The 24,471-nt window shown below is 35.6% G+C and overlaps 1 protein-coding gene across 4 annotated transcripts in view; it reads left to right on the top strand.

The window, feature by feature from the left end:
* AGO3 (argonaute RISC catalytic component 3) overlaps positions 1 to 24,018 on the top strand; it is a 137,098-nt gene extending 113,080 nt beyond the window's left edge. For 3 of the 4 annotated variants that reach the window (XM_081306197.1, XM_081306198.1, XM_081306200.1), the window contains 4 exons: positions 3,427 to 3,528; positions 11,284 to 11,483; positions 12,091 to 15,651; positions 15,826 to 24,018. In XM_081306197.1, coding sequence (XP_081162323.1) covers positions 3,427 to 3,528; positions 11,284 to 11,483; positions 12,091 to 12,199 — 411 coding nt within the window. In that variant the 3' untranslated portion in view covers positions 12,200 to 15,651; positions 15,826 to 24,018. Of the gene's footprint in view, positions 1 to 3,426; positions 3,529 to 4,480; positions 4,569 to 11,283; positions 11,484 to 12,090; positions 15,652 to 15,825 lie in introns of those variants that run through there. The other variant, XM_081306199.1, reaches the window with a different exon arrangement.
* Positions 24,019 to 24,471: the final 453 nt, after the last annotated feature.

Raw genomic sequence — 24,471 nt, 5'->3', positions numbered from 1 at the left:
ATCTTCTTTTATTTTTCTTTTGGTGCTGGGGATCAAACCAGGGCCACTTGCGTGCTAGGCAAGTGCTCTGTCATTGAGCTATACATCCCAAACCCTTTCTTTTTAAAATAACTTGTAAAAATTAGCTTTTTTAAGAAGTAAAAATTAATATTAACTAACTTTTGAACAATGTTTCTTTTAAAGTTCACAGGATAATCTTCTGTATTTTATAAAGTGTGATATGTATTTTTATAATTAGAAGGAAAGGAAAGTGTACACACCCAGGGAAATGTGTCTTCTTATCTATATGCAATGTAGGCAAATAGCAATTTTGCTGCCCTCATCCCATCTTCTCCCATCCTCAAACATTGGAGCAAGAGAAATCTGAGGAGGCAAATATCATTGTACCTTTGGAAAAGGAATTCAATAGAAAAAACTAAGAGAAGTATCTTGTCTTGTGTATGTATAACAATTGTGTATTTTGGAAAAGTGCTCAACACTTTTATGCCTGTTTTCTTTCCCAAAAGATTGAATAATATTAATTTTTATCTTTTATTGGTTGTTGAGAAGATTAAATAAAATGCACTTAGAACAGCATTTGGCATATACTGAGTACTCAGTGAAGTGTTAGCTAGCTGTACAGTGGTAGTGATGGTGGTAGTAAGAGAGAAGAAGAAATAATAATAGCAATAACAGTCATTGTTTTAAGCCTTTTCATTCATTCTGATTGGTTGATTGATTGATTGTAGTGCTGGGGATCAAACCCAGGGCCTTGCACATGTTAGGCAACTCTCCTACCACTGAGCTATATCCCTAGCCTAAATATTTTTTATAAATTTAACTGATTTAATCCTAACAAACACTAGAAGATAATAACTATCATCCCTCATCTTGTATAAGAGAAAACTATGACACATAGAAAGAAGTTAAATAATTTCCCACAGTTATAAAGCCAGTAATTGGTAGAGGTCGCACTTAAATCAAGGCAATCTGGTTACAGAGTACTCTTTTTTTTTTGGTGGAGGGGGGTTCCAGGGATTGAACTCAGGGGCACTCAACCACTGAACCACATCCCCAACCCTATTTTGTATTTATTTAGAGACAGGGTCTCACTGAGTTGCTTAGCGCCTCACTTTTGCTGAGGCTGGCTTTGAACTTATAATCCTCCTGCCTTAGCTGCTGGTATTACAGGTATGTACCACTGTTCTGGCTCCAGAGTACTCTTAACCACTGTACTATATACCACGTCTCTAATAGCAGTAGTAATAGTTTTATTAGGGCCTCCAAGTTGTTAAAGACCTTTGTTAAGTATATTTCTATACCTAGAAATTTAAATTAAATTGAATGTTTATGAATATCTGATGTTTAGTCATGCCATTCATTTGTTTGCTTTTCTTTGCTCTAAATAATACTACTAGAAGGGCTGGGGATGTGGCTCAAGCGGTAGTGAGCTCGCCTGGCATGTGTGCGGCCCGGGTTCGATCCTCAACACCACATACCAACAAAGATGTTGTGTCCGCCGAGAACTAAAAAATAAATATTAAAAAATAAAAAAAAAATAAAATAATACTACTAGTAACAGCTGAGAGTTAATTACAGTTTAGGAAATAGGTACAGAAAAGTAAAATACCATGCCCTAGATCATCTAGAAACTGATAGAACAATGATATAAACCAGACATTCTGCTTTCTCTCTAAATAGAGTACCACTTTTTATATATTATGTGTAGCTAATTTATTAGATTTAATTTTGGGTTTTGTTGTTTTTTAGGTTTGGGTTGTTATGGTTGTTTTCTTCCCAGTACTGGGGATTGAACCCAAGGGTGTTCTACCACTGAGCTACATTACCAGCCCTTTTTTATAAATGTTGAGATAGGGTCTCACTAAGTTGCTGAGGCTGGCCTTGAACAACCATCCTCCTGCCTCAGCCTCCCAAGTAGCTGGGATTATAGGAATGTCCTATCCCAGCCAGCTAGAGTTAATTTTTTTTCAGTATTAGGCATAACTGAGTAGATTAAAACTGTTTCCTTTCTTTTATGCTTGATAAAGAGTAACTGGTTGATCATACAGCAGTAATTCAAGCCACCACCTGAGAGCAGTCCTTCACATTGCAGAAATAATATCTGAGTCAGTAGAGTAGTTTCTGATTTCCTAGCCATGTAATCCTAGACTTATAGTTAATGATTTTAAATGTGTTGAAGATAAGGAGATTTAAGTGGATGTAACATGCATTTAAAATGTTAAGAGCTTTTCATTATCAGGAATTTTGAAAAATTTTAGTCACATCAAAACCACTTAGAGAAAATGATGGTATCCCTTCTGTAAGAAAATGTTAGTATGTAAGAAAACTGATAGTATGAAATTTTGAAAATTGGGCCTTTGCAGTCTTTACATATTTTAATTGGGCCTTTACAGTCTTTACATGTTTTAATTCCAATTTGGCTCTTTATTATATGCTCTTGGGCATTATTTTATATCCATGAACCTTAGTTTCTCCAAATGGTAAAACACTTAACTTGCATCAGGTTTTAGAAATAATATATTTAAAGTACCTAAAAATGGGCTGGAGATGTGGCTCAAGCGGTAACGTGCTCACCTGGCATGCGCGGGGCGCTGGGTTTGATCCTCAGCACCACATAAAAATAAAAAAAAAATAAAAGATGTTGTGTTCACCGAAAACTGAAAAATAAATTTAAATAAATAAATAAATAGATAAATAAATAAAATAAATAAAGTACCTGATAAATACATGGTTAACAATTGGTGACTATTGTTGATGTTATTGTTAGTATGTTTTCCTCTAAATATTTAGTGTTCTCCAAGGAAAATGCTTACGTAAATTACGTGCTTAAGAGTACCCACTGTAGGGGGCTGGAGATATGGCTCAAGTGGTAGCATGCTTGCCTAGCATGCGTGAGGCGCTGGGTTCGATTTTCAGCACCATATAAAAACAAAATAAAGATATTGTGTCCACTAAAACTAAAAAATAAATACTTTTTTTTAAAAAGAGTACCCACTGTGTACAGGTACCATAAATTGGAGCACTAAAAGTTAACTTAAATTTTTTTAAAAATGTCTTCCATCCCTGTTGGAATCAACTCCCAGGTAAGTAGTAATAGACTATGTAACTCTTTGTTGTTTATCAGCACTTACTTTTAATAACATTTAAGAATAGAAACTGAGAGGAATGTAGCTTAGTGGTAGAATGTGCACCTAGCATGCACAAGGCACTGGGTTCCATCCCCAGTCCTAGAGAAAAAAAAACAACTAGGAACCGCATATAAGGTCTGCCCTATGACTGCTTAAATAATATTTCAAGCTGAAAGTAGTGAAACATGAAATCAGCATATATGTATATATGTGTACACACACCCATTTTTAAAGGTGCTTTTAAATACATTTTTTACCTTTGTCTTGTTTGTTTGAACTTTGACAAAAAAAAATCTAGGTCGGAAGAAGTGGCAATATCCCAGCTGGAACAACCGTTGATACAGACATTACACACCCGTATGAGTTTGATTTTTACCTCTGTAGCCATGCTGGAATACAGGTAAGCCTACATATACCTTGGGTAAAATGATCTAATTCAAAACTTCAATTCTTATATGTATTTCTTATTTCTTATATCTTAGCAAAAAGAGAAAGAAATACTCTGTATTTGAATTTGTTTCCACATGAAATTAGATGGAACTTTCAGTAAATAAATTTCTTCCTTCCTCTTACTTTGAGACTTACTTTTGTGAAAATACCAGAAGATAATTATTTTGATAGAGTGACCTTCCCTAAAGTAGGCTCTTAGTTTAACCTAAAAACTTAAAACAAATTTTAAAGTACCTGATTGTTCCATTGACATATGCCTCTTTTTGATGATCATATTTCATAGAAAAATTCTTTGGTAGATATTGAGCATGTAAGAAAGTTTAATGGTAGATACTTTAAGTTTCAGTTAGATCATTTTAAATCTTTTTTTCTCTTCAGAAAATCTTTTCATTAATTTGTTCACTTTTCTTAGTAGAACATAATCTTTAATTCACTGCTTCTCAAACTTAACAGCAGAGAGTAAACCCACATTACCAGGATATTTGAGCAAACATACCCCAAAACTATTTTCAGTTTCTTCCCATTTATTAAATGGAAATTTCAAGACGTGGGGCTACAGTTGTAGCTGCTCAGTGGTAGAGCCCTTGCGTAGCAGGTGTGAGGCATTGGATTCAATCCTCAGCACCACAGAAGAATGAATGAATAAATAAATAAATAAAGGTATTTGTTTTAAAATGAGAGTTTGTTGGGGAGGTGGGGCTTTGCTTTCAGATAGTAAGAATGATTTAAAAAAAAAAAAAAAAGAAAGAGAGAAAGAAAGAAATTTTAAGATGTACCTTACTGTGCAGCTGCATCTCACAGCCTTATATGTCCTATATATTAACCTATTTCAGACTCCAGGCTTTAAATTATTGTCCTACACATTTACCTGTGTTCTTTTTTTTTTTTTATGGTACTTGAAGATTAAATCATGGGCCTCATCCATACTAGGCAAGCACTTTACCACTGAGGAATAGCCCCAGCCCTTTTTAAAATTTTATTTGGACACAAGGTCTTGCTATGTACTTAGCCCTGAATGACTTTACACTAGTGAGCCTCCTGCTCAACTTCCGAAGTAACTGGGATTATAGGTGTGTGCCATTGAGCTCAGTTTATCCATGTTCTTATATCTCCTCCTCTTTATGTAATCTTGTATACTTTTCAGGCTGAGTGGTAACAGTCAATAAGCAAAAAATTAATACCTTCTAGGGATAAAACTTTTGTCTCTAGAATACGTATTTTAGCCTAATGTTTGACTTTATATTAACTACTTTTATTTCTTTCTTTTTCTTTTTTTTTAATAAAGGGTTTATTTATTTATTTTTTTAGAGAGAGAGAGATAATTTTAATATTTATTTTTTTAGTTATTGGCGGACACAACATCTTTGTCTGTATGTGGTGCTGAGGATCGAACCCGGGCCCCACGCATGCCAGGCAAGCGCGCTACCACTTGAGCCACATCCCCAGCCCCCTTTTTTTCTTTTTTGATGCTGGGGATTAAACTCAGGAGCACTCAACTACTGAGCCACATGTCCAGGCCTATTTTTGTATTTTATTTAGAGACAGGGTCTCAACTGAGTTGCTTAGTGCCTTGCCATTGCTGAAGCTGGCACTCAGCCACTGGAGCCACTGGAATTACAGATGTACATACACCACTGTGCCCAGCTCTGTTATAGGTTTTAAAAAAATATCATAGATGAAGGAAAAAAATTCTCTGCTCAAATACCTTTTAGAAATACTGGCTTGACAAGTTTTTTTTTTTTTTTATTCCAGAACTTTTAGAGACCATTGATATTTACATGGTCATTATGAATCTTCAAGACAGGAATTTCTCCAGTATATTTAACCAGAAACTTTAGGGAATATTTTTCCTTTGGAACACTAATTTGAAACTTCTTTTCTAGTTCACAGGGACTAAACACTGTTCTTTATATATCTTCCCAGCTTTATTACTATTTTCAAACTAATCTGAGATCAAAAAAAAAAAAATAACCTTGGCCACACTTGTTGGTGCATACCTAGAGGCCGAGGCAGGAGGCTTGCAAATGTGTGGCTAGCTGTGGCAACTTTGTGAGATTTAATGGTAGACATAGATTATGTTCTACTAAGATTTAATGGTAGACCTACTTAGATTTAATGGTAGACAAAGATTATGTTCTACTAGGAAAAGCGAACAAATCAATAAAAAGATTTTCTGAAAAGAAGACTTAAAATGATCTAACTGAAACTTAAAGTGTCTACCATTAAATCTCACACACACAAACTCACACACACACACACACACACACACACACACACATGAAAACAATCTTGGTTTTTACTAGGTAAAATTAAAATCCCAAACATTTCTGTCCATATAAGAATCACATTTTCCTAATCATTCCTTTTAACTTCACCAGTGTGTAACAGATCCTTTAATGACATCTTAGCCAAATTTCTTTACTTATTAACACTTTCAGTTATTAATACCATTAGTGTTTACAGATAAGTTCCATCCTACTCCCTCTGTCCCCAGTTTCCTTTGAGGTAAAATTTCAATTTGTTTTTAAAACTTAAATTTAGGTGCTGGGGATGTAGCTCAGTGGTAGAGTGCTTGCCTGGTATTCATGAGGCCCTGGGTTCAACCCCTAATACCACAAAAACTTAAAATTAAAAAAAAAGGGGGGGGTTAGGGTACTAGGATTGTGGCTCAGTGGTAGAGTGCTTGCCTAGCACATGTGAGGCACTTGGTTTGATCCTCAGCACCACATAAAAATAAATTTAAAAAATTAAACAAAACACAAAGCTTGGTTTCTCTCTTCCAGTGTCTACCTATCCAGCACAGGCTGGAGCCCGGTCCCAACAGTTGTGAGAAGTGGAAATCATGACCTGACTCAGATACCATTTTCCCCTATTCCTTCTAGGGCTCTAACACATCTGATATTATTGACTTTCAACACATTAATAGCAGTGAGGTAGCACAAGACTTTCTGTAATCCATTCTGGTTCTTTCTTCATTTTGTAGCCACCATGGAGCTGAGAACCCTCAAGGGCAACATTGTCTTTTTTTGGCTCCATCAGTGATAATATGCCCCAACTCCTTTAGATTAGCAATCAACATTGCTTCTGCATCTCTGCTCTTTTCTCTTTTCTTTCTTTCTTTCTTTGTGTGTGTGTGTGTGTGTGTGTGTGTGTGTGTGTGAGAGAGAGAGAGAGAGAGAGAGAGAGAGACACGACAGTTAAACTCAGGGCTTTGCACATGCTAGGTAAGAGCTCTATGTTTTTATTTAGAGACAGGGTCCTCCTAAGTGCCCAAGCTGCAATCCTGCGTCAGCCTCCTGAGTAACTAGGATTACAGACATGCCCCACTACATCCAGCTTCCATCTATCCTGTAAAATTTAGTCTTTAATGGATTTATGACTTTGAAATCACTTCTTACAAATACAACTTTTCTCATTTTTAGACCTTGAAGTTTTTACTGTATTCTCTTACACACCAACCCTATTCTAATCAATCACTAAACCCTTGTAGAATGTATCTTCTCTCAAGCCCTAACCTTTTTTTTAAATTTTTTTTTAGTTATAGATGAACACAGTATCTTTATTTTATTTATTTATTTTTATGTGGTGCTGAGGACTGAATCCAATGCCTCATATGTGTGAGGCAAGCACCCTGCCACTGAGCCACAACCCCAGCCCCTATCCTTAGCTCCCCTGCTTAGTTTCATTTCCTATTATTACTTTCATGTACAGTTTCAAAGTGATCCTAAAAGCCCTCATCTTCTCCATCAGATTAATTACAACGTAGATAACAGGCTTCCTATACCAGTGATCTGTATGCATTGAAGGTGAAATCTCATCTCAGGGCAACATGAAGACTCGATTCCTGATGTATTCTTCTCTGTTCACTTCTATACCCTCAGTCTCTATCACTCTTTCTTCTTATCTTCCTTCTTTCTCTTTTTTCTTCTCCTCTAACTAACTGGTTTCTTCTCTCTTTTATACACATATACACATACATAACATAATTGCAGCCATTCTGAAATGCTTCTAGCTAGTTCTCATAACCATGTCTTGCCCATGCTCTTCCCTAACTTATTCCTGCTTGTGCTGTAAGACTTATCTAAATATTTCATCAACTCCTCTCAGAAGCCTTCTTGACTGCTTCTCCCAGACACATGTGCCTCCTCTGCACTGTTTCAGTACCCTAGCCTACCTCTTTGTCAGACTTATTAAATAACATTGTAACCATGTTTTTGTCACCTACTCCCCTGCAGTCTATAAAGTCCCAAAGGCAGAGGCTTTTCAAGCAATAGATATTTATTGCATATATCCTGAGATAGGTGTTGATACTGGGTATAATGAGTGAACAAATAAACCCAATTCCTTCCCCTTTTAGTTTAGGGGGATGTATTAATTGATGAATCTCACAAATATGAATTTATAAATTGGAATAAATGCAAAACAGAAAAAGTGAAGAATAGGAAGAAAGATTTTAGTGGGGACGTGATTCAGTTTGAGAAATGACATAAGGTTTCCCTAGGAATGACATTTAAGGTAAAATCATGAGGAATGAATAGGAGTTACCCGAGCCAAGAACAAGGGGAAGAATTCCCATCAGAGGCACATACACAGGCCCTTTTGGTGGAACACAGTTATCTGTTGAAGGAAGCAAAAGGACACTACTACTATTGTTGCGTGTGAGTAGGTCAGAGGTAGGCTAGGCTGGACTGTATAGGCTCTGTTGGACAAAAATAAGGTGTTATGATTTAGGCATGAGGTATCCCCCAAAAGCTCATGTGTAACAATTCAAGGAAGTTTAGAGGCAATATGATTGGGTTATGGGAGCCTTAGTCTAATCTGTGCATTGATCCACTGATGAATTAACTGGGCAATAACTGTTGTCCCTGGTGAGCGGAGCTCTCTCTGCTTCCTGGTGGCCATGTTCTGAGCTGCTTTCCTCCACCCTGCCCTTCTGGCATGCTGTTCTGCCTTACTTTGGACCCAGAGCAATGGAGTTGGTCATCTGAGACCTCTGAAACTGTGAGCCCCAAATAAACTTCCTTCCTTCCTTCTTGTCAGGTCTTTTGGTCGTCGTGACAAAAAAGCAACTACAACATAAGGATTTGGATTCTATTCCCCAATTGCATTAAAAACAGAAAATTAACATAGTTAGGTTTTTAAAATTATTGTTGTTATTTTTTAATTACTCTTACTGAAGTACTAGTAGTATTGGGAACATTAGTTAGAAGTCAGTGACCATAATCCATGCAAAAGATGATGGTGTTTGGGACTAGAATGGGGATGGGAGAGAACTGAATGACTTCCATGTACTGTAGCTAGAGCTTTGCCCTTCCTTTTCCATATACCTAAAATGCTCTTCTCCCGATCTCACAAGCCCTCCTTAATCATTCAAAGCTCACTTTTATGTTTCCTCAGAGACAATATTCCCTGATCACCTAGTCTAAAGTTCCTTCAGATAGTCTTTCATACCAGCCTACATTTTATTCTCTTTATAGACCAATTTCTGATGGTTTAATTTATGATTATATGTCTCTCATCACTTTAATGTGTGTCTCATTCATTACTGTGTGCTCACTACCTGCTACAGGATGTGGCAGATAGTGTTCAGTAAATATTGAATATATGAATATATGATATATATTATAAGCATATCATTTGAAGGAAGTAGGATTTGTTAATTTTTGAATTTTATCCCCCCAAAAAATCTTGCATATTGTATAACAAATGGTACTCACATATTTTTGTTGAAATGTGGTCTAGCTTTTCTCTTTTGCCCCATGGCCAACACCATTTCCATATTTTATACCTTCATCGTCTCACACCAGAACTAATACAACAGCATTCTGTCTGCTCGCTGTGCTTTCAGCCTCTTCTTATTTCTAATCCTTCCTCCATATTATTGCTATTGTTAAAGAGAGAGTGAGAGAGGAGAGAGAGTGAGAGAGAGAGAGAGAGAGAATTTTTTTTTAATATTTATTTTTTAGTTCTTGGCGGACACAACATCTTTGTTGGTATGTGGTGCTGAGGATCGAACTTGGGCCGCACGCATGCCAGGCGAGCGTGCTACCGCTTGAGCCACATCCCCAGCCCCGCTATTGTTATTTTAAAAAGAAAAACAAGCCCATCTCATTATACCTAAAAACTCTCCTAACTGCAGTACTTTCCCTGCCACTCATTGGTGAAATTCCAAATTCCTTAGCTTGTCATTCAGCTGGATTCTAAATTTGAAACTTCATCTTTTTCCCCTTATCCCCTGTGCTCTGCTCATACTAGTCTATTAGCTATTCTATAAATATGCCATGAAATGTTATGCCCCTTGTACTTTTTTTCCCCTCCAGTATTGGGGATTGAAGCCAGTGGTGCTCCAACACTTTTTTTTTTTATTTCGAGACAGAGTCTCACTAAATTGCTGAGACTGGCCTTGAATTCAAAATCCTACTGCCTCAGCCTCCTGAGTAGCTATGATTATAGACATGTACCACCATGCCCAGCTTTTTTTAAGGCTGTTTATTCTTCGATGTCTCCTCTCCCTAACTGCTTAAAAAAAGCTGGGGGTGCGGGGCGGGGAGTGTCAAATCTCACACATTCCCACCTAGTGAAGCATCCCCATGTTTACCCCTATATTTACTTTCTTTGGTATTCCTATAAAGGACTACATATGACCAGTAGTACCATAACCATTTATTAGTTGTTTTATAATTGTTTATACTCTATCTCCTACTCTAATAAGTAATGTTTTCCAAAAGAAAAGAAATTGTTTACTTTGTTGACTTGTTTTTCTTTGAATACATAGTAACTGGAACACAGGAGCTCAACTAAATGGTTTGTGTGTGTGTGAATGTTAAAATGTACCTAAACTTAGCCAGGCACCAGTGGCACATATCTGTAATTCCAGCTGCAAGGGAGGCTGAGGCCAGAGGATCATGAGTTCAAAGCCAGCCTCAGCAACTTAGCAAGGCACTAAGCAATTCAGTAAGACCCTGTCTCTAAATAAAATAGGAAAAAGTGCTGAGGATGTGCCTCAGTGGTTGAGTGCCCATGAGTTCAATCCTCAGTAACAAAAAAAAAAAAAATGGACCTAAACTTAAATTTACCATTTTGGCCATTTGTAAGCCTACAGTTCTCTGGCATTATGTATATTCACATTGTTGGATAACCATCATCATCATCATATATCTGCAGAAAGTTTTCACTTTCTCTGTCACATTACACTACTAAATCCCTCATTTTTTCCTCCCCCTAGCTTTCAGCAACCAACATTCTACTCTCTATTAATTTTACTAATTTAGGTACCACATATAAATGAATCATACAATATTTCTGTTTTTATGACTGGTTTATTTCATTGAACATGTCTTCAAGTCTATCCATGTTGTATTATGTGTTGAATTTTCTTCCTTTTTCAAGTTAAATAATGTTATGTTGTATCTATGTAATACATTTTATTTACCCATTTCTCCACTGATGGACACTTGAGTAGCTTCCCCTTTTTGGTTATTGTGCATAATGTACTATGAACATAGATATACAAACATCCATTTGAGTCCTTGCTTTCACTCCTTTTCAGTATATATCCAAAATCAACTAAAATTTTTAGTTGATTATTAAATTATAATACATTTTACTAATTAATGTGCCAATCATTTTTATATAACATAGTCTCTGCTGAAGATTTATTTAAAAGGTTAGAAATCAACAAAATATGCCCTTGTCTTCTTCAAAGGGTACCAGCCGTCCTTCACACTACCATGTTTTATGGGATGATAACTGCTTTACTGCAGATGAACTTCAGCTGCTAACTTACCAGCTCTGCCACACTTATGTACGCTGTACACGATCTGTTTCTATACCTGCACCAGCGTATTATGCTCACCTGGTAGCATTCAGAGCCAGATATCATCTTGTGGACAAAGAACATGACAGGTAACATAAAACCATAGTAAATATACATTCTAACCCAAATCCAAATGTGGTCTGATTTACTTAGGAAATGTCTTTTAGTGCTTCCATGTATAAGTATCTCTGTTTATAATAAGGTACTGCCATTTAGAATTGAAGTTCCATAAGCCATCAGAGAAGAATCAGTGAGCCATGTGAAAAGTGATAATCCAATTGATTGCCCAAGATAAGATTTTATATTGAAATATGCTGTCTACACAGTGATTTAGTTGATTTACCGTGTTAATCCAAGGGAGATATTATTGGTAATAATAAAAGTGATATGTATATATAAAGGTGGTAGTGAGGGGAGAATAAAAGGGAAAGAAAGTGATACACATACACAGAGAGAGAGAGAAAATGAAATGATGTCTAGGATTTGCTGCTAACTAATTCTGGGGAAATAAGAGAAGTAAAGCAAAATTATGCTTGAGCTTAATTACTGAAACTGGGTGATGGACACAGCATTTATTATTTTTTACAGATAGTCTTTAGTTTTTAGTTTTTCTGAAATTTTTCTAAAAGTAATATTTTTCAAAATTATTATATCAGAATAGGTTTGTTTTTATGTTCATTGCCACTTCTCTTATAGTGCTGAAGGAAGCCACGTTTCAGGACAGAGCAATGGGCGAGATCCACAAGCTCTTGCCAAGGCTGTACAGATTCACCAAGATACCTTACGCACAATGTACTTTGCTTAAGTCCAAGGAAGAACTGAAAGATGCGTCGACACAACGTATGTTTTGAGTGAGTTGATTGAGTAGGGACACCTCCAGCCATACAGAAGCCAGTGCTGTGTGGATGTCTGCTTCTTATGTTGATAGAAGGAAATTGTTTACTTCATCGAGGAACGCAGCACCATTATGCAATATGAAACCAGCCAGCTGCTTTTTGTGCGGTCTCCTGTAGGAAGTATCGCGATTGTTTTGTTTTCACTTCTTATAGTCTAACCCTTTTAATGCCTTTACCTCAAGTTGCTTGGCAGCACAACTATCTTTGCAAAAAAAAAAAAGTAAAGAAAAAGTAAATGATGGTTTAAAAACACACACCTATATGAATAATCAAAGTGATTGTTCACAACTATGTGTGCAAAAAAATTAATGTGTGTTCATATATTCTTGTAAAAGGAGTCTGTGTATTTTTAAAATATATACATGTATACTTCATATGCATATATATCTGAATCTAGATAATAGATATATATGTGTCTGTGTATATATTTTGTAGTTCATTCCAATGGGGAGCTTTCTTTCCCTTTTATTCTTCCCTCACTACCACCTTTATTTTCCTCTCTACCTTCCTTGCCTTCATCTACATTTTTTTCATTAATGCTATCAGTGACATTCAGATGTTCATATGTATGATTCATTTGAATGTGAAGCATGGCAAATTGTAGATTTCTATTTTATTTTGCACACCTTATACCTGTCTTCTATCTCATACACAGTTCTGAGTCCTCAACTCTTGATACTGCATTTTGTATGAGTGTGTGTCTCTCCCTCCTGCTCTGAACTTATATTTGCCATTTGTGCAATGTGTACATAAGCAGTAGCAACCCAAATGATTCCTTTTCTTTAGTGAATTTGTTGAAGCTGCTATAAATATAAAACCTTGTCAGAAGTTGTCACTTTTTCTCTCTGATAAGCGATATGTAATTCTAAAACCTCCTGTTTCTATGAGTTACCCATGAAAATCCCTTAAATCTTTTATAAATGGTAAATATTTTGAAAGATTGGAACTCTGTAGGGTTGAGGCCTCTGAAATTGTGTGTGGTGGGGGAGAGAGAGAGAAAGAGAGAGAGAAGGGATTGTTGTGGAGGGGTGCATTTTGTTTTTTGCTAGTTTACTTGCTGCCTCTCATACCTTAATGTGATTTTCATATATATATATATTTTTATATATATGTATGTGTGTATATATAAACATATATGTATGTGTTTTGAAGTACAGCTTCCTTTTCTTTTATATTTATTAGAATAGTGCTTTAATAATTATAGAACTGTATTGGCAACATCTTTTATAGAAATATAATCATGCTTATTTTAAGAACCGACAACATGTTTTTGCTATCTTTTAGTGCAATAAGCAGTTTTAAAGGACAGTTGTGTCTGTTTGACATCTTTACAATGGATAGTAGGAAAAACAGGCACCTCCATTATTTTAAAAGGGCAAAGTAATCCAGCCTTAATTTCAGAAAGAAAGTTTCGTAATTTTCAATTTTAATGCATGTCTTTTAAAATTTATAATGAAAACGAAGGAAGTAAAATTATTTAAATGAGTCTGACCTTGAATATCAGAAATAAAGTTGAACTTTGATTTAGTGAAGAGCTTAAGATTTAAAAGATTTTTAAATTATTTGAAAATAGATCATGTTTGTTGAAGAATCATATGGGCATAGTACCCATTTTACTTACTAAAATGAATCAGGAATATACAGAATGGTATTTTTAAAAGATTTTTCTGCTGATTTATCACTAGTGTAACTTTCTTTTCAAAATTAAGGTGATGGTGACAAAGGAATTTAAGACATTGATCATTTTAAATGAGTTAAAATACTGAAATGTGAGGAAAACTTTTTACGGAACACTTGTTTTATTGATTTCACTTTAAGATACTTAAAAAGTACTATTAATCTTTCAAAACCAAGTTTATCAGTACCATTGGAGTCAGGGGAGCTTTGCACTTTGTAACTCATAAAAATTGCATTTGAGGGTTTTTTGTTTTGTTTTGTTTTTTAACACTGGTTCAAAGTATAGGTATTACAGATCGTTTCCAGTGGGCATTGGTGTTGGCCTTTCAGAATTCCATCTGCACATGAAAACTAATGGATTTAGACCTTTAGTTTTTCTCACACCTGTAATCCACTATTATTGCCAATTTACTGTATTTTGAGCCTAAAATCTGAGCCCATGTCCTCCAACAGGCATGAAGTCTTTTGTCCCTTTGCCAGAAAACTAAAAAAGTACTGTATTTTGTATGATTATTATTTTGAAGTATCTGAAATGCAATTTACAACACTGTTTCAAAGCACTTTACATAAGATAATATTGTATAGTATATACATTTTTTTTCTTCAAGCCTTCTCTCATCTTCCCCCCAAAAATTCTTTTAAAACGTGTTTGGGTTTTTTGTTTGTTTAATTTTTGTTTTGTCTTGGTTTGTTTCTTGAGACAGGGTCTCACTGTGTGGCCCAGACTGGTTTCAAACTCAGAGGCTCATGTAATCCTCCCACCTGAGCCTTCCCAGTAGCTGGGACTACAGGTATGCACCACACCTGGCTGTTTTTTATATTGAAGTTTCATGAATATAGTCAAGAACATAGGAAAGAAAAGAAAATAGTATATCCTAAATGTAAAAACTTGGTTTATGCTTGCTTAATATAAATAAAACCATCTTCCTTTGTCTGTGGCATCTGTACATATTCATGTGAGAGACTTTAGGGAGCAACTGTGGATACCATGTCCCTGTTTACTACTTTACCTAATTTTCAGTCACTTAGGCTCACATTGGCTAAAGTGAAGCCCTTAATTTAAATCTATTTGGAAGGACTTTTTTAAGAGGAGAAATATTTTTTCTAAAATATAAAGTTTTACCTTTTGAATGATTTCTTTTTTAGAGTGCTCTTAAATTATTCAGCATTGCTGGTTTAAGATTCTTAACTTGGAAGAATATGTCTAGTAAATTTCTATTTTGCTTACTAATAAGTTGGTATACCAAACTTAATTATAAGAAACCTGTGCTTTGAATTTTAAGATATAAGACTAAGTGGCAGTCACCTCTTGAAAACTGTTCTAGTTATTTTTGCACTCTGGATAGAATTCCTAATCTTTTCTGTTTAAAAAAAAACAAAAAACATGAAACTCACAGTGACGTTTCTACCCTTGCACTTATTCTTTAACTATATGATGAATGTTGATTTTGATCTGCTGTTTTCTGTATTGTATCTCATGAGAGTGACTTTAAAATGTCAGTCACGGAAACTGATATAATGATTTTATGTGAAGAATTATGAGTTTGGACTCAGTGTATAGCTCAGTGGTACAGTACTTGCTGAGCATGTGCAAGGCCCTAGGCTCAATCCCAGCACCACAAACAAAAAACAGAATAGTTAGAAATTTAATATATATTCTTGATGGTAAAGTTGTCTATGTAAAGTGCCCTATGTATGTTATTTTTTTTTAGAGAGAGAGAGAGAGAGAGAGAATTTTTAATATTTATTTTTTAGTTCTCGGCGGACACAACATCTTTGTTGGTATGTGGTGCTGAGGATCAAACCCGGGCCGCACGCATGCCAGGCGAGCGCGCTACCACTTGAGCCACATCCCCAGCCCCCCTATGTATGTTATTATATTACAGTATCACATTACTGGCATTGAGGACCACACATTTATAATACTGTAGCTGCTATATTTATTCCAGTCAACATTTACTGCACTAAACAATAAGGAGATGAGCAGGATTCAAGGCTACTGTTAAATCCTTTTTGTTGTTTTTCTAAGATTTGAGGACATGAGATATCAAGGTAACACAGGGTGCTTCCATTTTAGTTTCAATTTATTATTAGAATATTCCTATTTTAGACACATAGATTTTTACTTTTATACTTTGAAAAAGGGTACTTCAGCCTCCTCAGTACTGGTTTTTGGCACATTTTCACAGAAATACAGATGCCCTTTTTTAATAGTTACCTTTTAATAAGTTTCTTGGAAAAACTATATAACAAGTTCCATGAAAATATTCTTATTTATAACCTATTAATTTATTTCTCTGCTTAGAAGAGAGTGTAGAATAGATTCTAGTGGGCATGGACTGGGTGTTTGGGAAGGCCCCTCAACAAAGATTCATCTCTATCCAGTCTTCTAGACCAATGGGAGTTTTCCAAACTAGATCCTTTGTGATCCACCGTGACCTAATGTTGACTTGTATCTTCTCTGATGGATTTCAGGATGACAGACATGACTGATTGGGAATCATGACAAGACTTATCATATGCTTAGGGAAATAAAAGCTGAGCTGCTACTTTGTAGAAAGGGCTGGCAGAGGATCCCAGCATCAGAGAAAGAAGTGAGCAAGCACTCTGTGCCAATAGTAAATCTGAATTCCAGAATAGACATCAAGAAATGGGTGGATCTTTTCAGAGGCTCATGACTTTGTGGAGGGCAGTGATTTTTATGAAATTCAATAGCCGTTTGGACATGGCTAGAACATTTTGTAGTCTTCCTATCGGAAACTTGATAATATAACTGACAACTCTGCATAATTTTCATTGTGTCATTAAATCTGAGTTAAATGTTTACCTAAATCATCCTCTTAGATTTTCTCCTAATGAAGAAAAAAAAGACTGCCCTTAACAGTACCTTGCCACTTAAATTATATGAGCTCATCAAGCTGCAAAAAGAAATCATTAGTCCAGCATCTTTATTTCAGCTTTTTTTTTTTTTTTTCATGGGGGAGGGAATACTGGGGATTAAACTCAGGGGCACTTGACCACTGAGCCACATCCCCAGCCCTATTTTGTATTTTATTTAGAGACAGGATCTCACTGAGTTGCTTACTTAGCGCCTCACCATTGCTGAGGTTGGCTTTGAACTCTTGATCCTCCTGTCTCAGCCTCCCGAGCTGCTGGGATTACAGGGGTGCACCACCACGCTATTTCAGCTTTTTTATCCATACAGATTGTTAGTTCTTTTTGAGAATTTGTGGATATCTTAAAACTTCAATAGTAATAGTTGGGGGACTTTATATCAAGTGAGGTGGTGTCACCCTGATTTAGGGTGTGTCTTTGTTTTGCCTTTTCCCTCTCATTTGATCTTATAAAGCGCCTTTGTGAGCTATAGAAATCAAAAAATAGGCCAAGCATAGATTGTAAAAATCATTACAGAATTCACATAATTTTCAAAAAAAAAAATAAAGGGGATTTTTAAAATTTCTGTTTATACTGGGAACATTCTTGTTCAGTGACAATATTAGAAATGGTACTGTGATTAATGAATGAAAAGTTAAGTCCCAGAAAGGGGATAGGGCTGGGGAGAGTGAAAGAGATAGATCTCATAAAGGGAAAAATATTTTTACTTTTTTCCTACTTTTAAAAATGGTACATTTAAATTTATAATTTACAGTATTTCATTTTTAATAGTCAAGGCTTATTCTACTATTATCTGCTGCTAGCTTAAAATTTTTTCCTTTACCCATCAAAAACAGTGCTCTAAATTTTTACACTGTTGATTAAATCTCCAAGATCTTTTTGTTAACAATTTTTATTTGAATTAAAGATAGAAAAATAATAAATTTAATATGGAGGGTTGAAATTTACCCATGACAAACCCTACTGAAGTATTAGGTAACAAATATGACAGAATTAGGGTCTTCTCAAATCATCTGTCCAATCATTGGGCTCCCTTCCTTTTTGAAACCAATGTCTGAGGTAACCAAAATCTAATGTAGCTATGTTATAGTCTCAGTAAAGCAAAGATATTCTTCAGTAGACTCTGAATTGAATTTTTAAATCATTTTTTAAAACAAGGCGGTTCTTAGAAAGTGCCTTTTCTGAAGATGGTGCTGTAGAATTTTAATTTTCAGTTCTCATGACACTAAAAATTTGGAAGACAAATTATTTTAGAACTTCAAGAGTATGACATTTTCATATAAATAATGTTATTCATTGTCCTAAATCTGGTCAGGGGAACAAGGAATGCTTTTATGCAGAAAAATATCTAGGTAAATGCTCACCAAATTTATCATGTAAATTTGAAAACAAAAATTTTAACAGATTAACCCTTTTAGTTCTCACCTGTGTTTAAGGTAACCTATAATGCATATAAAACAGCAAATCTACTTAACTTCTTACTAAGACGATGAGTATTGTAGCAAATATCCTAAGGAAAAGAACCCTGCCAGGAATTATATGTCATAGGCTACCTTTCCATTTTTTTCAGCATAGATTGCTAGCTGTAACCTTTTCTAATTATCATTATTAAGGAAGAATGCTTATACAGGGAGAGCTAAGTCATCATTGAGATCAGTTTAAGAAAGCAAGCAAAATGATTATGTCTCTAGGGAAATTTTCTTTTTTTTTTTTTTGACTCTGAAGTGGGTGTTTGTTTTGTTTTTTGGCTTTGTTTGTTTTGGTTTGGGTTTTTTGTTTTGTTTTTGTTGTTTTTGTTTTTTGTGGGTGTTTTTTTGTGTATGTGGGTTTTGGGTTTTTGTTGTTGTTGTTGGTTTGTTTGTGGTACTGGGGTTTGAACTCAGGACCTTGAATATGCTAGGCAAGCGCTTTGCCACTGAGCTACATCCCAGCTCTGCACTAAAAATTCTTTCTCTCCACCCCACTGCACCTAAGGTGGGGGAACCATGAAAAATGACTACAGTACATTTAAAAGGACATGATGATAAGTTATTTAAAAATAGAACATGGGACTGGGGATATAGGTCAGTGGTAGAACTCATTTGTAGAATGCATATTGAGCATGCTTGAGTCCCTGGGTACATTCTCCCAGGCACTGTAAAAAGAAAAAAGGAAAAAAATACACACACACACACACACACACACACACACACTGTATGTGTATTCACACATGTGCAAATTGGGGCTTTGGAGGAGATAAGCAAAAGAAAGGAAAATAGAAGGACCATTTATACTTACTAGAAATCTGGTAATCTAACAGAAACCAATTTTTCCCTGTATTAAGAAGCAGTAAACAGCAGTAAATTATTACTTAAAAGTTCTGGTGAATTTGGTGAGCTTTCCTCCATAAAATAAGGAGACTAAAAAAAAACCATAAATACACACCTCAGTAACTTTATATGCTGCATTATGTAATGACAGTAAAATAACACTGACCATTTGGAGTGTATTGTGTCTTTGCAAATATACATGCACATTAAACTTTTTCATTTTTATAATGTCTTAATAGCAATTATGAGTTTATTTTTTTAAGATTAATTTTTCTATTGTGATGATTATATTTATTGGCAATTTGTGCAACCTTTACATTTTGCTTCAATGTTGGTTTAAGGTACTTTATTTTTATAGATATTTCTAGCTTTCCTCTTTCTTTGTAATATTAGCAGAAATTAAGATGGCGTGTTAATATACCAAACAAACTACTAATTTAGAGTTTGGATTTTTACCAATAAAACCATTAACATTATTTTATAACTTAGACTATTTAACGTTATTTATATAGTGGGCATTAAAGACAGTCTTTAGGTAGATTTCTATGTGTGGAGGGGAAGTGGGGCTTTTAGATCTTATTTCTTTTTTCTTAGTAGTAAACTAACACTAACATGTTGGATTTATTTACCTGTTTGCAGTTTTTGGAAAAGTTGTTGAATAATTCATTGTTTAATTTCTTTTTTTAACTTCGGGTACATTGTTCAGCATTAAGATTATGATATCATTTTTATAGGTCAGGAAAATAAATAGCAGATGATCCTGAAGTCATTAATAATTGACTTTGAAATGGGATTTTTTCCTCCATAATTATATGGAAGATTTATTACTCCTTTCTTTTCCTAGCATACTTTCTTTCCCTGCTTAGTACCGAGAATTTAACCCAGGAGTGCTTTACCACTGAACTATATCCCCAGCTTCTTTTTTTTTTTTTTTATTTTGAGATAGCCTTGCTAAGTTATTAAGGGCCTTGCTATATTGCTGAGGATGGCCTAGAATTTGGAATCCCCTTGTCTGGGCCTCCCCAGTCACTAGGATTATGGGTAGGAGCCTGGCTCCTAGCATACTTGTTTTTTTGTTGTTGTGGGAGGGGATTCCGGGATTGAACTTTGGGGCACTAGACCACTGAGCCACATCCCTAGCCCTATTTTGTATTTTTTATTAGAGACAGAGTCTCACTGAGTTGAGTAGCGCCTCGATAAATTGCTGGGGCTGGCTTTGAACTTGTGATCCTCCTGCCTCCACTCCCAAGCCACTGGGATTACAGGCGTGCACCACCTGCTTCCTAGCATACTTTTAAAGTTGATTCAAACAGTTGTGGTGCCACATGCCTATAATCCCAGCACCTGGGGAGGCTGAGTTAGGAAGACACAAGTTGGAGGCAATTTAGGAAGATTCTGTCTCAAAATTTTTAAAAAGGCTGGATATATCAGTCATCAGTCAGTGGTAAAGCACCCCTGGGTTCAATCTCCAGTCCCCCTCAAAAAAAGTTGATTCAACTCCTGAGTACCAGTTTACATAGCCAGAGAGTGTCACGGATATAACCTGATTCTGTAGAGTATTTCAGCTAATTAAAGTTTTTACTAGTAATGTATGAATGTGAATTAATCAGAAAGCAATGAAAAAATGATTATAGAATATTAATTTCAAGCATATATGGTCACTCCAGATTCCTAGTGAATAAATCAACATTATTTCTATTGGCATATAAATATTTTTAATAAAGTGCATGAGAAGAGTACATTCCCTTAAGAAGGTAAAATATTTTCATTGTATTTTTGCTCTATGAGTTTGCTTGGTAAGGAATTTTTTTTTTTTCTGTAAGAAATTAAAAGATAACTTTTGGGCTAGGGGTGTAGCTCACTGGCAGAACACTTGCCTAACATGCATGAGGCCCTGGTTCCATCCCTAGTACCACCAAAAAAATTTTTAAAAGATAACTTTTATCTCAACCTCTTAAGTTTTAAATTCCAGACTATTGGGGCTCAATGTATGACACTGTACTGTACTCTATTCTATTCTTCCACTGAGAGAGGGAGGGAAATGGGAAAGTTTACTGGAATTATAAATGGGAAAATTTTATTTTTATATTATATAAAATGTTACAGCTTAAGATGAGTCAGCATATCATTTATTTTGTCTTTTTCCCAGTTACATAATTTACTTTATAATATACTACTCTGAGTTATTTCCTTCACCCCCACATCAAGTACTCATTGAAGATTGGGACTCATTATAGGAATTTGTTACTAGTAAGTAAAAACTAAATATGTTTCAAGCAGACATATATTTTTCTGCAAGCATAAGTTGCCCTTTTAAGGATATTGATTGCACTTATAATTTCAATAGTTTTATTTATTACATTTCACATTGTCTTAGGTTGACAGGCGCATAATTTTGGTGGACAAATTACCTCTATTCCTGTATTTTCCCTTTTCCTTCCGCAAGTTCATGGGAACCTGACACACAGAGCTTATTTTAACTGGTTAGCTTCATAAGTCCACACACCTGGCCTCAGTACTGTATAAACAGAGGGAAGTATTGTAAGGCTTGTTTATATTTGAATCTCGCCTCTTCAGAAAGAAGTATTTGTGAAATAACAGGCAATCCAAAAAAAAGAACTGCCATGAAAAGTCTCATGAGTAGAAAACAGATGGGAAAGTTGGTCATTAGAACTTTGCATTTGTTGTATTCTTTCCAGAAATTGACTGTGTGGACATCTGTAACTTTATGTTTGACATTTAAGAGGCTGCAGCAAAAACTAGAGAGGGAAATTAGTTTGATGTTTAGTGTATAAAACTTTCATCTTTACTTCATGACTTTCGGTTGGAAGAACAAACAATCCCTGAATTTAGCTCTTTAATAGTCTTTTCAAACCAAAGAAGGAAAGACTCTTTCTGTAAAAATGTTGCATATGTGATTCTACCTTTCTCTATTATAAGAATCTGTGACAAAAAAAAAAAAAAATCTGTGAAGACAGGGCCTTTGTAAAGAAACAGACTAGTGGGGTTGTGTGAGTATGTAGTGAGGAGGAATAAGGAGATTTCTTTGCTGGAATTCTTGGACAGAAACCTTACAGTTGTTTAATATTTGCCTCACACCCACATATTAATAGAGCGACTCTTGCTATGTGGACCAATAAAAGAGACCTAAGAAGAGCTCTTCTGAACTCTACCTGTGTTAAGTGGTGTCCTAGACCCAGAGCTGCATCTGGTATGGGCAAGTTAGATAAGTCTTAGAAGGTGCTTCTGAATTATTGTGAAGGATTAAATGAAATACTTATCCTCAGGTAGAACTATGGTATCACTCTCAATGTAGCTTCCCACTCTCCTTCTTTCTTTAGAAAACAGCAGTCTGGGCCTTTCCAGACAAGGAAGTCTTACCTAGATAAAAAGTGTTTCTGGCAAAGGGTCTGGGGAAATACTGGTAGGATGTAATGAAGAAGGAATTTGGGGCCACACACAGTGGTGCACGCCTGTAATCTCAGTAGCTTGGGAGACTGAGGTAGGAGGATCGCAAGTTCAAAGGCAGCCTCTGCAAAAGCGAAGCACTAAGCAACTCAGTGAGTCCCTGTCTCTAAATAAAATACAAAATAGGGCTGGGGATGTGGCTCAGTGGTTGAGCATCCCTGAGTTCAATTCTTGGTACTCCAAAAAAAGAAGGAATTTTGGGGTCAACAGTCCCGTCAGGCTAATGGATACAGTTTGGTCCCAGGGAATTAACGAGAGTAAACTTTGGTTTTAGTAGCAACAAACTTGATTTCCAGTGGTAATTAATTGCAGATATCTCCCTGTTTCACAGACCGGGAATGATCTCATGTTATCGATGATGACCCTGCAAATGTGCATGTGTTCTTTTTCAAATTTAAAAACCAGAAATATAGGGGACTGGAAGTACAGCTTAATGGTAAAGCATGTGCTTATTAGCATGTCAGAGGACCTGGGTTCTATCCCAGGATCCAAAAATTAAAAAACACAAAAGTACAAAACCAGGAACAGCAGGCACTAACTGTATTCCACTAGTATATCCTGCCAAGATTCTCTATAAAGTTTTCCAGGAGCTTTCTCATGTTTTAGCCCAGGCTGCAACACCTTCTTTCTCTTTAGGGGAAAAAAAAGAAGAGAAGAAAAAGGATTTAGAGGCAGTTTATGTGGAATTCTACTATAGGTCTTTAAAATACTCTGGGAAGGGGGATCACACGCCAGGAGTTATAACTTCATAGAATGTTTTAGCATTTTTGTTTGTTTCCTGGCACTGGGAATTGAACCCAGGAGTGCTCTACCTCTGAGCTAATTCCTAGTGCTTTTATTTTTTTATTTTGAGACAGGATCTCACAAGGTTGCCCAGGCTGGCCTTGAACTTGGGATCCTTAGCCTCAGCCTCCTGAGTCACTGGGATTGCAGGTGTGTTGGTTTATTTAAGTACCACAATTCTTAGTTGTGATACTATCAGTGTTTTTAATGCCATTTATGAATCATAAAGTTCTTTGTCTCTCCCCTCATATACACTCACATAGACATACACAGTTAAACATAAAAGGGGCAAAATGTAAAACAAAGACATAATAAGAATCATTAACATGTAACCATAGTTAATATAGATAAAAAGAAATTCTAACTCAGTTAAAATTTTAAAAAAAGATTGAAAGTATTAATGCTGCAGGTATTGTCTCTAGCCATATGTTTTTTTTTTTTTTGCTAGCTATAGTGATAATGTGAGAGAATTTATCCAGAATATAATATTTTATAGCAAAGTGATAAAATTATTCTCAATTCTTTTTCAGAACTTGAGGTTGAACCCAGGGGTACTCTTATCACTGAGCTACATCCCTAGCCCTTTTTCTTTTTATTTTGACACAGGGTCTTACCAAATTGTCAAGACTGACCTTGAACTTAGGACCTTCCTGTCTCAGCCTCCCAAGTAGCTGGGATGTCAGGTCTATGCCACTGTGGCAGGCTAGTTTATGCTTTTAATAAATCTTTTCCCAATTCAAACTTTTAAAAGTTCATGACTTTTATTCTGATATATTACTTCTTAAATGTACATGAATTATATTGAATGAATCACTATTTAGCCTATTCATTCCTCTTAATTTGCATATTCTGACTTCAGTTGTAGAGGTACTCAACCCATTTCTTAGTCATGCCTGAGCTGTAAAGGAGAATGCCTGAAGTATTTTCAAAAGCAGAAACATTTAAAAGGTGATAGTTGTGTGCTGGGGGTATAGCTCAGTGGTAGAATTGCTTGCCTAGCACATGTGAAGCCAGGGGTTTAATCTCCAGCACCGCAAAAATTAAAAAAT

Source organism: Spermophilus citellus (genome assembly GCF_964194105.1).
Source record: "Spermophilus citellus genome assembly, chromosome: 9".
In the NCBI taxonomy this organism is placed as follows: domain Eukaryota; kingdom Metazoa; phylum Chordata; class Mammalia; order Rodentia; family Sciuridae; genus Spermophilus; species Spermophilus citellus.
Note: the sequence above shows the minus strand (reverse complement) of the source record. Positions and strands in the feature narration are given on the sequence as shown.